Below are 17,194 nucleotides of genomic sequence, written 5' to 3'. Positions count from 1 at the left end.
CCTTCTGCTTTGTAGTCGCATATGTTTCTACTCCTGCCAATTTCTGTGCAGCTGTATACTTTTTGTGTATTGTGGCTACTTTCCCAGTATACTGGCAACTGACACGGCAAAGGGGATTTTACAAATTCTCAAAAATACAAAATATTTTCCCACAGTAGCAACACCACATTAATGTGTCTCTGAAATCGCATCTACTCATAGAATTAAACTGTGCACCTGCATGGATCTTACTGATTCACAGCTCTCTGGCCCGAGGATGAATAACACGCTCCAGTTGCTTTGATTTGCAGCCCACATTTTCTTCTGGTAACTTTATAAAGGAGCTTTTTAAAAATCTGAAAATTGCACAAAATGGAAAGCATGTTTCTCCCTAAACCTCTTAGGTAGAATTGTTTTGACTGGTGTTTTATTTGGTGAACAGGCGCTTATGTGCAATACCTCAAGAATCAGTGGCATGCCAAAATATGTGACCGATTCAAGTGCCCACGTGGCCGGTGTGGAGAACTGTAAACAACTGAAGCACATATATATAACCATATGAATTAGCCAGTTAATACTAATCAACTGGGTTTCTGTGTTGAGTACAACCTGAGTCTTGCAGGACTATTTTATGCCCATCCAGCATAGACTGAATTTATTTTAAATCTATGTTTCAATCAATTGTTTGAAGGGGAGAAAAGATAGGTTTATATCAAGTTTCCCATTTTATAATAAATGCATTTCCTGGGAATGTTTATACTACCTAAGAGTACAGTCCAGAACTTGTGGTCATGCCATGCAACTCCTGTGCCTTTTGTACAACCCATTTGTAGTGGTGTAGACAAAGAGGAACAACTGTGAAATTTACACATTTCTCTTTGGCTTTGTGTTCACATGCAGAAAACAATGCAAGGTCCCTTGTTTTAAGACAAAGTTAGGTGTGCGCAATCTGGAATTATGGGTGATTAGCTATAGGGCAAAACAGTGTTTCCCCATGAGAGGGAAAGTAAATGTCCACGCTGTTTGGCTGTTTGCCACACTAGTAAATATATAATCTACTGCAGAGCTTTCCAAACTTTTCATGTTGGTGACACACTTTTTAGACATGCATCATTTCATGACACAGTAATTCTGTTTTACTAGCAAGCCAGAGGTTAAACTAACCCCTTTCCAGCCCTGGGAGGAGTGCAGGGAGAATTCACAGGCACATCTATACACTGCAGTCGACACACTAATGTTTGGACTCAGTCAACGTACACAGTTTGGAAAGCTCTGACCTCTATTCCCTCTATTTGCAAAGTTTGGAGAGGAGTTAAAATCTTTTTTGTTGCCAAAACTGCACTACTTCTGCACCTGAGAGAGGTATAAGTAGGCTTGAGGGATACTGTAATGTTTACAAAACCCCTTTTTTGTGGGATGGAAAACCTCTGTAGGGAGTTGCAAACCCCACAAAACAATCCAAGATACCGAACATTGAATTAGACGGAAAAGAAAAGCAGGTAGTTGGGGGAGAGAGAGGAATTAGCAGTCTGGTGGAAAGTTACTGATGAAGAAGAAGAAGGTGTGGTCATGGCACAACAAAATGCTACTGATTATTTGGCAGGCAGAAAAGGCTAGTGAAGACTCAAGACAAGGGGTACAGGAGGCAGTTATTTCTCTATGCCTCTTCCTCCATTGAATTGTGCTCCATTATTCCCCTTCTCTTTCTCCCTCCCAGGGAATTGAGCAAAAGAGGATGACAAAAGAGGCACATAGATATAAAAAAGGTACAGAGAACCATTTCATAGTTCACACCTGGAATTATTTATGTGTCTGTGTGAACCTCCCAGCAAATTGGATGGGTGATGCATAAATAAATACTAAGGGTTGCGTGAAACACTGTGCAAGCAGAGTTCCACTTGTGCAGTGGGACTTCCCCTCTTCCCTGCCCCTCACACCCCCAAAATCTGCTCTGGAGTGTTCCCCAACACCCCCTTGGCTTCATTTTGAAGGCACATAGAGGGGTGAAGGGGACTTGCGAAGAAGAGCAAGTTTTGTATGGTGCACAGATGTCGCTTGTGCAAGCCTAGCTGCAGTGTTGAATACAGCCCTAGATTATTTTAAAATGTCCCTAGGAATGGAAGTGAGAGTTGCCTATAGAAATTGGGGGAGAAATTCAAGATTTTAGCATAACCCAAGATTGGCCACCCTCCAAAATATCGCAGCAAAAAGAAGAGTTGTGGGCTTTCTCCGTTTTTATTTAAAACAGACACATTTAAAAAATAGTCCTGATTATGCAAATGCCTAAGAACATTCAGTGCACTCTCTCAGTATTTCAGGTTTGAAGAGACTCTTCCTGTGAGACAGTGACCATGAAGGCCTGTGGTACCACACTGAATATTTCAGGGTAGGCTCTGAATGGTTTACAGCAGCCCTGTGGCATTGCCCAGAGGAATTAACCTTCAATAGAGGGTCTGCGTTTGGGCTGAGAGTTGCTTACGATGACCCTTCCATTAAATCCACTGCTTTTAATCCCCATGGTGCAAGTTGGGTTGAAAACGTAACATGCAGCAGCAGGGTAGTCCACTGTTAATATTGCAAGTTAGAGATTGGGCAAAAGCTCACCGGTTTGGATTCCCATTCTAAAAATCCCTCCTACCTCTCAGGTTGCTGTAACAGCCAATCTGTTCAAATTATCACATAGTTCTCTTTCCAGGTTAATTCTGGCATTTAGGTGTCTCACACTACAGTGACTTGCATGTAGACGTGTGGTTTTCCTTTGGACAAACTGGGTTTGCAGACTGAATCGTCTTTTGCCACAGAATTCTATGTTCATTAACTCAGATGCTGCTTTCTGCCTGATATGACAACTCTGAGGGGGGTTAAGGGAAGGCTTGGGATAAGTTAGAGAACAGTCCTCTTCATATCTACTCATAGACATGTCTACTCATGTTCCATTATATTCAGTGAGGCTTCCTTCCAGGTAAGTGGGTATGGAATTGTAACATAGTCTTAAACATGTGTGATATGAAAACGTGTCGGGATTCTACATCACCCACCCACCCACCCCCTTTTTTGTGGTCTCTTTTAGACTATAGAGTCTAACTGGCGATGTGGAAGGCACAACTTGCAAAGAATTCAATGCCGTTCTGAAAACAGTAAAGGTGTTTACTGTTTACAGTATGATGATGAGAAGATTATCAGTGGCTTAAGGGACAACTCCATTAAGGTAAAAAGGCCTTTCTTGACTACTTTTCGTCTTGTTTCTGGTGAGATCATTTGTTCACGTCTGCCGACTCTACAATTCTATGATTCATTGCAGCACAAAAGTAGAATATTGCTTGGTTGTAGCTGAAGAAGTCTTGAGCCCTTACTAATAGTCTAGAATACAACATGCTGCCCATTGAACTCTGCTACATTCTGCTTTTCGCAAGAAGAAGAAAGAGCAGATCTGAAAAAGCAGGATGTAATTCTTAAAATTTCTCTTTTGTTCCAGAGGTTTATGTATTTATTATTGATTAAGCATGTATTAAGGGACGCGGGTGGCGCTGTGGGTTAAACCACAAAGCCTAGGGCTTGCCGATCAGAAGGTCGGCGGTTCGAATCCCCGAGACGGGGCGAGTTCCCGTTCCTCAGTCCCTGCTCCTGCCAACCTAGCAGTTCGAAAGCACGTCAAAGTGCAAGTAGATAAATAGGCACCACTCCGGCGGGAAGGTAAACGCCGTTTCTGTGCACTGCTCTGGTTCGCCAGAAGCGGCTTAGTCATGCTGGCCACACGACCTGGAAGCTGTACTCCGGCTCCCTCGGCCAATAAAGTGAGATCAGCTCCGCAGTCCCAGAGTCAGCCACAACTGGACCTAATGGTCAGGGGTCCCTTTACCTTTAAGCATATATTAAACCCTGTTATTCAATTTAAAAGAGTATGCCCAAGGCAGCTATCACAGTATGAGAGCACGTCAGAGCATAACACAGATGAATACTATATATACTTTCTGAAAAAAAAAAATTTGAACACATGCAAAAAAATCTGTGCTTGTAGTCTGCCTCATTTCCTTGAATTAAGCATTCCTCATCACAAGAGAGGAGAATGAGAACGTGCTCATTGGCACTGTCCCTTTCATCGTGTTCTGGCGGCCTGTCTCCGCAGCCCCTCGATGTGCTAAGGCTGAAACTCTACAGTGGGGAGGCTCGTATAGGCTCCCCATACTGTTCATTCAGGGTTCTAAGCGACATGGGCACCCTATAGGGAGTATAGTGAATGTGACCTTTCTGCGGATGTTGAGCCTCAACATGGGGAGGGTGGCATTGACAAGCTGCTAGGAATGTGGCAGAAGATACAAGGCAAACAAGCGTGCTCCCCATGCAGTTGGGAATGTGTGAACACATGAACAGTGTTTGGGAAGGAGGAGAAAAGAGGTTTGGGGACTGGGGGCCATTAGAGGACTATAGATCTTAATTAAGTCACTTTTGCACCATCTTACCCAGTTCTACTTTCTGATACTTCTGCAAAAACCACACGTGCATTCTCAAGCTTATTTGTAACCAGGGGAGCCAGAATATAATTTTTCTTTAAAATATTGTAATGCTGGGGTATTAAGGAATAATGGCAGTCAGGATTCTGTGATTTTCTTTTTTTAAAAAAAACCCAAACCTCCCTCTGCACAAAGCTATAATTCAGATATTCAGGTGAATTATGTATTTCTGCATTTCCGGAAAGGCATAGAAAGTATAGAAGAAACAAGTGGGGAAACCCATGTCCACGGGGACTGTGGACTCATTTTGACATGGCTTTACAGATAGTGATTCTGCAGTCATATAATTCTCTTGGGTTTCTGTTTGGCAGATCTGGGATAAAACAGGATTGGAATGTTTGAAAGTATTAACAGGACATACTGGCTCCGTTCTCTGTCTGCAATATGATGAAAGAGTAATTGTAACTGGATCTTCTGACTCCACTGTGAGGTGAGCATTTTTGTAGCTGCGAAACTGGTGAGAAGGATGATGCAAAGGGGAAATTGACAGCCATTGAAAAGTACAACCTTTCTTGAGAAAAGAGGGGTTGCCCACCTAAATCTGGAATTCTCTAGATTCTCCCATGTTCCTAGTACTAGTCAGTCCTGGGTTTACAAGCCAATTAAGGACTGTATCCAACTAAGCAGTTCTGCCAGCACAACAAGGACTTTTAGCTGTGCAGTGGAACATCCCTGCCCTCCTCCTCTCCTTGCATGACCCCGTAAATCTGTTTTGGAGAGTTGGGGAAAACCCCAGAACAGATTAATTAAATACTGTGAATTATGGCTTCTGTCGTTACGATTGCAGAAACACGTCAGTCTCTGTGCGACACCTAAAATGTTGTTGGATGAGGATAATGGGTTGGCATGAGGAAAAGACATAACCTTCTTCTGCCAGCCACATTTCCCAATAATACAACCAATATGTTGAATTTGGGGGAGACCTTGGGAAGACAGTTACAGAAGCTCCATAGAGGAAGGGCTAAGCACCCGTCTCCCACACACCACTGCTGCCTTACATCATCCCGATGGCTTATAGCAGTTTGAGAGCCAACATTGCTTTCAGGACCTGGGTCTGCCCCTAGTCGTGCGGTTTTGTCTCCTAGCAGCCCTATAAAAGGGACTTTAAACAACAAATGGGCCTTAACCACCCTCGCTTAACCAAGACTCCACTTCCTCAGAGTCTTGTGAAAGAACAATGTTAAACAACAATTGCTGACCTCCTTCTACTGGTCCACAATAGAAAGTGTCCTCTCATATTGTATCACAGTGTGGTACGTTGGCTTGACAGCCACGGACAGAAAGTCTTTACGGAGGGTGGTGAATACAGCACATGATATCATGGGCTGTCCCCTGAGCCCGCTAGATGACATCGCAAGGGATCGTTGCCTTAGGAGAGCGAGGGAAATGCTCAGGGACGATTCACACCCCGGCCAGCACCTCTTTAATCTTCTACCCTCGGGCAGGAGATATAGAAGTATAGTCAGTTGTACCAACAGGCTAAAAAACAGTTTCTATCCGTGGGCTGTTATGCTGCTGAATGGAAAATAATATAGTGCAACTGACTTTTGGGGTTGGTGTGTTGTGCGAAAAGCACACAGAGTGCAATGAGACTGAGTGTTTGTGTGGGGGGGAAGGGAGGCTCGGTTAATTTCATTGTACACAGGTTGTACATTGACAATAAAGGTATTATTATTACTACTACTACTACTACTACTACTACTACTACTACAGTGGTACCTCAGGTTAAGTACTTAATTCGTCCTGGAGGTCCATTCTTAACCTGATACTGTTTTTAACTTGAAGCACCACTTTAGCTAATGCTAATGCTACCGCCGCGCCGCTGGAGCACGATTTCTGTTCTCAACCTGAAGCACTATTTCTGGGTTAGCAGAGTCTGTAACCTGAAGTGTATGTAACCTGAAGCATATGTAACCTGAGGTACCAATGTGATATTAACCGCTGTGGACAGGGCTTTCTGAGCACTTGAACATGGAGATGGACGGTGGTGTGTCTTTCCAAGAATGATGCCCTGCTACTGATGATATTTAGCAGTTTGTGGTTTGAAACAATTAAAGGCTCACCAGTACCACCACCCATGAAACTAGCTTTTGATCGCATAGCATTTGATCTCAAATGATTTGATGTGTGTATCTGTGCTTTTGCAGAGTTTGGGACGTGAACACAGGTGAAGTCCTCAACACACTGATTCATCACAACGAGGCTGTGCTCCACTTGCGTTTCAGCAATGGCTTAATGGTAACCTGTTCCAAGGACAGATCTATTGCTGTCTGGGATATGGCCTCACCGACTGACATCACTCTGCGCCGCGTATTAGTTGGCCACCGGGCGGCTGTTAACGTCGTTGACTTCGATGACAAGTATATTGTATCTGCTTCTGGTGATAGGACCATTAAAGTAAGTGGACAACCAGTTTCTCAAAATAGCAAATTCAGAAAGGAGTTATGGGAGAATAAGTTTGGTCTCTGACTGACGTGTTGCTGAAACATCCATTAAAGTAGTTTCTAAGGATAGTGGTTGTATATCTGACATTCCCCATATGCAGCCTTTCTCAACCAGGGGCCCCTAGATCTTGTTAGATTACAACTCCCATCATCCTTAGCCAGCTTGGCCAGTAATGATGGGAGTTGTAGTTCAGGAACATCTGGGAACTCGCTGTAGAGAAAGGCTGCTTTAATGGCTTTAAGCTTTTTTTTTAGATATTTCCCTTTGTATCACACTGTTGTCATGAGGTTAAGTAGAGTAGAGTGGGGAAAACCTTATTCTTGCCCGGGGCAGATTGTGACCTTCCAGCTCTCTCTGCCTAGCCCTTGAGATTCTCCCCAAGCACATCCTCTCCTCAAGGACTTTTGCTTGGCTGGTGTGTGCCTAGATGAAGGATGGGGAGATGGCGGGCAGGGTGTGTAGAATCCTCTGACTTTTTGCATAGCTGAAATATAGCCCAATGTGCTAAGATTGGAGTCACATCCATTACTTTGGCCTCTGACCACGCCCACCATTGGCATATGTGGCCCCCCTCCAATCTTCCCAGGGGGGGAATGTGATCTATAGTCGGGGGGGAAAGGGAAGGCTTTCGGAATGAAAACTGTATTTTGCCTTCATCTCATTTCATCTCTGTCTTTTAATGCAGAATTTCAAAATGTGCCAAATTGCCATTATATCTTTTGCAGTTAAATATTTATTTTCCTCTTAGGTCTGGAGCACAAGCACATGTGAATTTGTTCGCACTCTTAATGGGCACAAGCGAGGCATTGCCTGCCTGCAGTATAGGGATCGGCTTGTTGTGAGTGGATCATCAGACAATACCATTAGGTAAGGGGTGGGTGGAATCTGTGAAGACAAATGGAAACAGTATTGTTTCATTGCAACCCCATTTTCATTTAACTACCAGGTTCCAGTTTTTTGTCGTCTTATCTTGCTGGATTTCATTTTTTTAAAGGTTTTGTTTTTTATGTATGGCCTGTCCTGTCTTTCTTCCATTGTGGAATCTGGGTGATACACATCTAGTTCCTAGGAAGGCACTGATCAGACCCAGGAATGCTTAGCTTCAACTAGGTGGCAGCCTCACCTGCCTTCAGACCACCTCCAAGGGATCTGTGTGCTTTTCTCAGCCATTCTTAGTTCGGTTAGCTGTTTGTCACAAATTTGATCCCCTGGTGCAAGTAGCAGTTGGCCGCAGGTGAGCTTCTAGAAGAGGAAGATGCCATTGCACATGTACAAAGCTGCTGGCCTGTTATGTATGGCCAGTGTTGCACAGAGTTTGGCCAAATAATAATAACGACAACAACAACAAATAATTTATTTGTTTATTTATTTATACCCTTTCCAACTGGCTGGGTTTCCCCAGTAGTATCAGCTGAGAGGGGAGACAGTGCTAGGGTCAAAAGCAATTGGGACAGGCAAAGGCTGTATGGAAACTCACTTACCGTTTTGAAGAATGGTCTTAATGCAAGCTCTGCTTAGTACATTAAATTACTTTGAGCCAAGTAATCAAGCTTAACCACTGGTGCGAGAGGGAGGTAGTGAGCCCTACTCCAGGGAATCTGTCCAGTGTGGCCCCCAAGTGATTCAGCATCCACAACCAATATTGTGTTGAGTATAGCCTTTTCAGAAATAATCAGGTCAAGCTGTGATGGAAATTGCAAAAGGTATATAAGAAGGAATAAATGCGTTGTTGCTTTTATTTTTTTGAAAAAGCTGTACGTGTTCCTTCTTTCAGGCTTTGGGATATCGAATGCGGGGCCTGTTTAAGAGTGCTAGAAGGTCACGAAGAACTGGTTAGGTGCATCAGATTTGATAACAAGAGGATTGTAAGCGGAGCCTACGATGGGTATGTGCTTGAGAGCAAAGTTCTGTTTTCACTTGGGAGGTTGGTTTTCGGTGGTTCTTAGTACTCGGAGGGTGTTGTAGTTTTCTCACTGCCTTTTCTCTCTTTGCTTCATAGCAAAATCAAAGTTTGGGACTTGCAAGCTGCTCTTGACCCCCGTGCCCCAGCAAGTACACTATGCTTACGTACATTGGTGGTATGTACATTAGCTATACAGATATTATTGTACAACAGTAGTACATGTTGACCATACTTTCGTCTGCTTGTTTCTAAATCTACTACCTTGTAATGGAGTGGAAATTTGGTGTGTTGTTGCCAGAGGATGGCAACACCAGAACGGTCCTTTTCTGCGGTGGCTCTCTGTTTTTCTTAATTCCCTCTCCGGGGAGACTCACCTTGCACCTTCATTACATAGCTGTAGGCACCAGGTGAAAACGTTTCTCTTTAACCAGGCTTTTTGCTGATTAGCATTCTATTCCCTTTTAAACATGTGCATTTTATTGTGCATTTTGTGTTCTCATTTTAGATCGTGAACTGCCCTGTGATCTTCACATGCAGGGTGGTACACAAATTAAATAAACCAATTAAATGGATGCAGTAATTGTTGAAAGCAAATATTTGGCATGTTGAGTGTGTGAAATCCAGCTCTTCTTGATTAGTCTCTAAAATGTCCCAAGGTGTCACTATTGTGCTAAATTACTGCAGTCCCTTTGTCTTCTGAATGATAACCTACACGCTTCCTCCTTCCTTTAAGAAATCCTTTATCTCATGAGGCTCTTTCTGATGTTAGTCAAACCCAGAGTAGACCCATTGAAATTAATTGTAGAATTGGGACCCTACGGGTCACCTTGTCCAACCCCTGCAATGCAGAAATGAATGTGACTAACTTAACATTAAATTCAATGGGGCCTTTTCTGAGTTTGACTAACATTTTATAAAAATCATGATTGTCGCATTCATATTTCCTTCCAACTACAAGTGGAAATGAATATTTGAGTGCAAGTATGAACACGATAAACAGAGTCTTCTGCCCTCCTAACTGCAAACTCTTTTGCCATTTTTCAGGAACACTCAGGACGTGTGTTTAGACTCCAATTTGATGAATTTCAGATCATTAGTAGTTCCCATGATGATACCATTTTGATTTGGGATTTTTTAAATGTGCCCCCCAATGCACAAAATGAGACACGCTCTCCATCAAGAACATACACTTACATCTCCAGATAACAGTCTGCAATGTACTGCTCTCCAAGGTAAGCTTTGCTATTTTAAGGATGCCCTTTTTGTATCCACTAGACCGCCAGCCCTGGCAGTGGGCCTGGCAAAAGTGAATTTTTGTTCATGCTTTCAGTGAGATTTTTCAGTAGGACAAGTGCAAACCATCTTTAGATAAAAAATTTTTTAAAAAATTGTCCAGTAGCACCTTAAAGGTAAAGGGACCCCTGACCATTAGGTCCAGTTGTGGCCGACTCTGGGGTTGCGGCGCTCATCTCGCTTTATTGGCCGAGGGAGCCGGTGTACAGCTTTCGGGTCATGGGGCCAGTATGACTAAGCCGCTTCTGGCAAACCAGAGCAGTGCACGGAAATGCCGTTTACCTTCCCGCCGGAGTGATACCTATTTATCTACTTGCACTTTAACGTGCTTTCGAACCTTAGAGACCAACTAAGTTTGTTCTGGGTATAAGCTTTCGTGTGCATGCACACTTCTTCAGATACAGTGAAACAGAAGTCACCAGACCCTTATATATAGTGAGGGGGGGGGTTTCTCAGGATGGTAGTAGGAGATGGGTGATTGACTCAATGGGTATGGTAAACCTGTTGACGACTTAACGACAAAGCAAGGGGTGGTATGCAGATGATTAACATATGTAAAGAGACAGGACTCCAATATCTCTATTAAGACCAGGTCTCTCCTGGACACGAAAGCTTATACCAAGAACAAACTTAGTTGGTCTCTAAGGTGCGACTGGACAAGGAGAATTATCACTAGGGTATGCTCAAAAACTTGTGAGTGATAAACACACCTCTCCTCCTCTCTACCCCGCTTTCCCCAAAGAAGTGTATATGCCTCAAATGAGAGGCATACTTTTTTGAGGAGGACAGTAATTGTAAGGAATGGGAATCTAATGTCCCCTTCCCAGGCTCCTTGAGACAGTGTGTTATTTGGCTAGAGCAGGGGTCAGCAAACTTTTTCAGCAGGGGGCAGGTCCACTGTCCCTCAGACCTTGTGGGGGGCTGGAGTATATTTTGGAAAAAGAGGAAGAATGAATACCCATGCCCCACAAATAACCCAGAGGTGCATTTTAAATAGAAGCACACGTTCTACTCATGTAAAAACACCAGGCAGGCCCCACAAATAACCCAGAGATGAATTTTAAATAAAAGGACACATTCTACTCATGTAAAAACAGTGTTTCTCAGACTGTCCGTGGGCCGGATCGAGAAGGCGATTGGGCCGGATCCAGCCCCATGGGCTAGAGGCACATGTTGGAGGAGTGAGGAAACACCAGTGAAAGGATTTCACTCCCATGCTTTCCTATTGGGCATCAGTCATCTGAGAGGCATGATCTGCCATGGTTGTGGGGATCATGTACAACAGGAGATAATTGTGGATGGGGGTGGGGGGCAGTTGTAGGCAATACCTCTTTCCTGTTACAGGCCTTGGGCAATTTCCAAACCCTGGCTTAGGCTTGAGTTGCCCTGGAAACATAAAGCCGTGTCTCCGAGAGAGAGGTAGGCACATCATTGAACAGCTGTCAGAAAAGTGCAAAAAGTGGAGCATGTGTTGGGGACTTTCCCCGCCTGCCTCCTGTCTGCATTCGCTCCATAAGCCACACACACATTTCCCCTTGCTTTTCAGGAGGGAAAAAGTGTGTCTTATGGAGCAAAAAATATGGTACTTTTGTGTTTTTGTATTGTAAACTTCCCTGTGATCCTCAGATGCAGGGTGGTATAGAAATAAATAAAAATAAATCATCCTTGCCTGCTGTCCATGCTAGCTGGCGTTGATGGAAGTTGGAGTCCAAAAACATTTGGAGGGTCGCAGGTTTCCCTGGAGAGTAGAGCCACTGCCAATCCAAGTGGATTGTGCCGGACTGCCAGTGATCAGGCTCTGTTTAAAGAAGCCTCCTATTCTCTGCAGTGTTTCCCACATCACAGGGCAGAAATGTTGCTCCATTTTATAAAGCTGTAAAATAACAAATACTACTAATGATAGAGGAGCCGTTTTATGTGCTGAGCTCAAGTAATGTAGGTTTCTAACTTTTTAACCAAATCCTGCACCTTTTCCCTTCTCGTTGTCCCAAATGAATATGCCTTTTAAAGTCAATCATTTCTGACAACCCTGGCGCTCTTGGCCATAAGAGAATTTTATTGCCTTCTGTTGAATTCCTTTTTTTATTGTAACAGGATCAAAATTGTTACCATATGATAATCTTAATATAATCCGCTATTTAAACACTTTAGTGGAAAATAAAATAAAAAATGTTTTAGCCTCTTAGCGGCGAAACTCCCATGTCCATAACTGAGCACCAAAGCTTGCCTCTCTTGGGAAGAAAAAAATATATAGAAGATTAGGTTTAATTACTTTGTGCTTAATTTCAGTAAGTTGCATTAGTTTCAGGAGAGCCAATAAAGCACTGCAATTATATACCTGTAATATTGCAGAGAGAACTTAACTCTTGCCTGCATTAAAAGGTCTTCCTTTAAATCAGTTGAATCTTTCTTGATAATGCCCTAGATCCAGAGCTGTCTTGTGTGGACACAAGGACACTTTTATACAAGATAGCCCTATAGATGTCTCCTGACTTCCCCTTCACTGTAGCTTTTTGTTCCTCATAACACACCATTCCTGCTTTTGACGGGTTGGCTCTGCTCAGGAGCTGCCAAGGGGAGCTGGTCCCTGCTAGGCTTGCAGAGGAAAAATTGGGGAAAATTGCAGCCACTGCTTTACCTGGCTTACACCTGATGTCATACGACATCAGTTGCGGGTCAGGTGAGCATGGCTGGAAGATGGGAGAAGACACCATCTCACCAGCCAAATATCAGCCACAGAATGTATTGGTTAGAAGTGGACAAAATGACAAATAACTAAATAAAGTACAGTGGTACCTCGGGTTACAGATACTTTAGGTTACAGACTCCACTAACCCAGAAATAGTACCTCAAGTTAAGAACTTTGCTTCGGGATGAGAACAGAAATCGTGCAGCGGCAGCGGGAGGCCCTATTAGCTAAAGTGGTACATTGGGTTAAGAACAGTTTCAGCTTAAGAACGGACCTCCAGAAAGAATTAAGTTCTTAACCAGAGGTACCACTGTACCAAAAACAAGCCAGCCCTAGGGAATTTAAAAGTACTTGCCAGATAAACTATGTCTTTAAAGAGTGGTGAAATACCACTGAAAAAGCAGAACATCCGAAACAAAGAGTTCCCTAAATGACAACTGACCAGTGGTGCTTGTGGATGTGTGCACCGTTGCCTAAAATCTGACAGTAAGCAACTATAGACTGTTGAAATTAATTCAGACTTCTTCTTTTTTAGGATTCCACAGTCTTTGAACTACTGGACATTTGGCAATTACACACCTGAAGACATCAGCCACCGCTAAAGTCAGAAGTGGTTCTAGATGCTGTGTAGATGCAAAGCAGCACAAGTCTATATCTAAACTTACCTTTTCCAGTCCTCCTCCACTCAGTCTGGTCTCCTCTGAGAAATTGACTAGGAATTCACTGAGTCCAGCTAGAAGAAATTCAGTCTGTCCTTCACTGCAATGCAAGACCCAAAGCTTCATGAGTAAATTGCCCATATACACTGAACTGATGGCTTGTTTTTCCAGGAGTAAATCAGATGTCAAGGAAGGACTTGGCCTAATTTATATTTGCTTTGCACTTTTATCTGACTCTGAAGAAGAAAAACATTCTCAGTGAAATGTGGGTGCCAAACATACCCAGAATGTACAGGGCTTTGCTCTCAAAGCCACCCTCCTCCTGTAGACTTTACGTTCCACGACTGATGCGGATCCTCTTCTGTGGGCTAGGAGTATCAATTGGACTGATAGAGATATTTCTGAATGGATCAGTAATATTTTGGATGATTGTTTACTTATTTCTGCAACAGTAATTTGCTTTAATTTAACGATTGTAAATTGGGCTAGAGTATCTAAACTAGGTGTACAGCACTGTCCTTTCTTTTAATTGTGCTTTGTACTACAGCCGTCCTCCTCCTCCTCCTCCTCCTCCTCCTCCTCCTCCTCCTCCTCCTCCTCCTCCTCCTCCTCCTCCTCCTCATGTTTGGTATAGTCGAATCCTTCATGTGTGCTTGCCTCATAATTTCCAATACCGTAACTGTATAAGCATGTAGATATATTGTACATAAACATTGTAACCTCCAAGTGCTGGGAGTCAGGGTCTCCTGATACTGTATGCAGATTTCAAGGAATAAGTTTTTAAGCATCAAGGCATTCTTAACTACTGGCACCATAATGGGGTTGGGATGAATTGCTTTAGAAATATTTCTCTGTGAATAGGAGGATTTTGGTATCCATTGGGATTTTTAAAAAAAAAGAAAAAGAAGAAGAAAAAACGAGGCGAAACATCTTAATGTTAAGCGTCAATAACGTTTTTTTTTTTAATTTAAGAAAAAAAAATAAAGTTAAAAGTGGTTCTGATTTTCCATGCTGCAATATTTGCAAACCATCTTAAGCCGTTGGCCAAAGTTGCATACCTGGAAACAACTTTTACAATCCATTCAGATAGTCCTTGATCTTACCATGCTTATGTGTTGAACTGAAGCAGAAACTGCAATTCCACTGTGATCTTGTAAGAGAGATGGTCTGTGTTCCTTAACAGTTCTGTTGAGAAACCCGGCGGATTACGGCAGCGTGTCATTGGAACGTCTTCTCTTTTAAAAGTATGACTGGTGGTGGCAGTTAGTCATATGCTTCCTTGTACAAAAGCAAACTTCCTAGTCTCTCTCTCATCTTTTTAAGTTATTGCTGGGCAATATTGTTTAGTGGCTTCTTCTTAATGCTAGTTTTGAAAATTATTAACTAATAAAATATAATACTGGATGGTCTAAGAACTGTGTAGTTGGCATGGATATGGATACTGTCATTCCTTAGTCATATGGTTTTGTATTTGTTTTTCCTTTGCCGCCACTCCTGATTTCTCTTTCCCTCTCCTTTTTTTCTTTTGGTTGAGGGGTCAAGGAATGTTGATAACCAATATTAAAAAAAAGACCAATGAATGAATATCGCTTATTTTAGTGGAACAGCTGCGGCTGGATATTTCACTTGCACACACCTGCCAACTTGTCAGTCAAAAGAAAGCACACGTGAGATGTGAACAAAAGGCGCAACTTTTTGATCTGCTTCTGGTATTCCACTCTTTGCCTTCCTAGATGTTACAAATCAACTGCTTTTTGCATTCATGAATTTCCCCCCTCGGAGCACTGCTTCAAAGACTTAAGACATGGATATGATCAAATCCATCAGAGGATGCCTTTCCCGTGTTCTCGGTTTTTAATATGGTTGACAGTCACACAACTGTCTTATGATAGCTGTAATATGAATGGAACCCCCCCCCCCATTGTCATTGAATGGCTGTCATGTGAAAGACTTTCTATTGCAGCCCAGAAGAAAAAGGTATTTATGGAAAACTATCCTTTTTTAATGCATGTGTAAGATGAAATTCATGTTTTTTTTCCATGGGAAATAATGGTATTTGAAGATGCAGCCTAAACTACTTTTGATTGTGCTTGGTGTAACATAGCTGTGGAGTTTGTGACTGGCACCCAGGGGAGCTTGGCTCCTGGGATTTAATGATAGTGATCCTGGCTGTACTCTGGACTTTGTTTCGCTAATCATTACTGAGCAGCTGTATGTTACTGCTAGATTAATGTTTCAAAGCACTGGGATAGTCTTATTCTAACTTGTAATTATGTTTGCCAGTTACCTGTTTGGAAAGTTTGTGTATGAACAGCTTATTGGACAACTGTTGAATTGTACAGATATTGTTCATGATATAAGGCTTTGTACTGTGGAATGTGCTTAATAAAAAAATTCTAAACACCTTTTTGTCCATATTACTAACCCAACATTATTATACTTCAATCAAGTTCTGATTCTGAATGGCTGAAATTTGTGTTTCCTGTGTAGTTTTGAATGGGCTTCTGTCATCAATCCTACCATCTCCAATATACACAAATGATAGTAAAAGTAGAGTTATGTCTTGATAAAACATTGGTAGATCTGAGCCAAATGGCAGCTTCACAATCCCACATGAACTGAGGCATTGCTAAAACCTTAGAGACCCACTAAGTTTGTTCTGGGTATAAGCTTTCATGTGCATGCACACTTCTTCAGATACACTGAAACAGAAGTCACCAGACCTTTATATATAGTGGGAGGGTGGGGTTGGGTTTTTCTCAGAAGAGTAGTAGGGGTTGGTGATTGACTCAATGGGTATGGTAAACCTGTTGACGACTGTTAACGACTGCAATTAGTCCTACAGGAAAAAGTAAGGGGTAGTATGCAGATGACAAAGAATAGCTTTAGCATATGTAATGAGACAAGAATCCAATCTCTATTCAGACCAGGTCTCCCCATAGTTTTCAGTTTAGTAAGACCATGGGTAGGCAAACTAAGGCCCAGGGGCCGGATCCAGCCCAGTTGCCTTCTCAGTCCGGCCCACGGATGGTCCGGGAATCAGCTTGTTTTTACATGAGCAGAATGTGTGCTTTATTTAAGATGCATCTCTGGGTTATTTGTGGGGCCTGCCTGGTGTTTTTACATCAGTAGAATATGTGTTTTTATTTAAAATGCATCTCTGGGTTAAATGTGGGGAATAGGAATTCACCCCCCCCCCAGAATATAGTCTGCCCCCCCACAAGGTCTGAGGGACAGTGGACCGGCCCCCTGCTGAAAAAGTTTGCTGACCCCTGAGTAAGACCATGATAGACACTGGACTTCCTGGTCCTCGGGGGGGGGGGATTAATGAGGGCCCCTGACATTTGCCCCCAAAGTCTTGCCCTGATGGCACCACTGAGAACCTGGGTGCCAGGCAGGAGCTGAGGAGATCTAGGCTCAAAACCCAATTTTGCAAAAAAAAAATTGATCGGGTGAGCTTGAGTCAATCACTATAGGCTAGGCATAGGCAAACACAGCCCTCCAGATGTTTTGGGACTACAATTCCCATTATCCCTGACCACTGGTCCTGTTAGCTAGGGATGATGGGGGTTGTAGTCCCAAAACATCTGGAGGGCCGAGTGCCTGCTATAGACCTGACCTAATAATAATAATAACAATAACAACAATAATAATTTTTTATTTATACCCCACCCTTCCCAGTTCGGAAGACCGGGCTCAGGGCAACTAACAACAA

At 42.8% G+C, this 17,194-nt stretch overlaps 1 protein-coding gene across 5 annotated transcripts in view; it reads left to right on the top strand.

The window, feature by feature from the left end:
* Positions 1-15,882, top strand: part of FBXW11 (F-box and WD repeat domain containing 11) — a 97,777-nt gene extending 81,895 nt beyond the window's left edge. For all 5 annotated transcript variants that reach the window (XM_081906295.1, XM_081906294.1, XM_081906292.1 and 2 more), the window contains 8 exons: positions 3,050-3,187; positions 4,802-4,920; positions 6,638-6,887; positions 7,684-7,802; positions 8,710-8,820; positions 8,935-9,013; positions 9,883-10,070; positions 13,356-15,882. In XM_081906295.1, coding sequence (XP_081762421.1) covers positions 3,050-3,187; positions 4,802-4,920; positions 6,638-6,887; positions 7,684-7,802; positions 8,710-8,820; positions 8,935-9,013; positions 9,883-10,044 — 978 coding nt within the window. In that variant the 3' untranslated portion in view covers positions 10,045-10,070; positions 13,356-15,882. The remainder of the gene's footprint in view (positions 1-3,049; positions 3,188-4,801; positions 4,921-6,637; positions 6,888-7,683; positions 7,803-8,709; positions 8,821-8,934; positions 9,014-9,882; positions 10,071-13,355) is intronic.
* Positions 15,883-17,194: the final 1,312 nt, after the last annotated feature.

The sequence above is a fragment of the Podarcis melisellensis genome (assembly GCF_964234715.1).
Source record: "Podarcis melisellensis genome assembly, chromosome: 3".
NCBI classification, from domain to species: domain Eukaryota; kingdom Metazoa; phylum Chordata; class Lepidosauria; order Squamata; family Lacertidae; genus Podarcis; species Podarcis melisellensis.
Note: the sequence above shows the minus strand (reverse complement) of the source record. Positions and strands in the feature narration are given on the sequence as shown.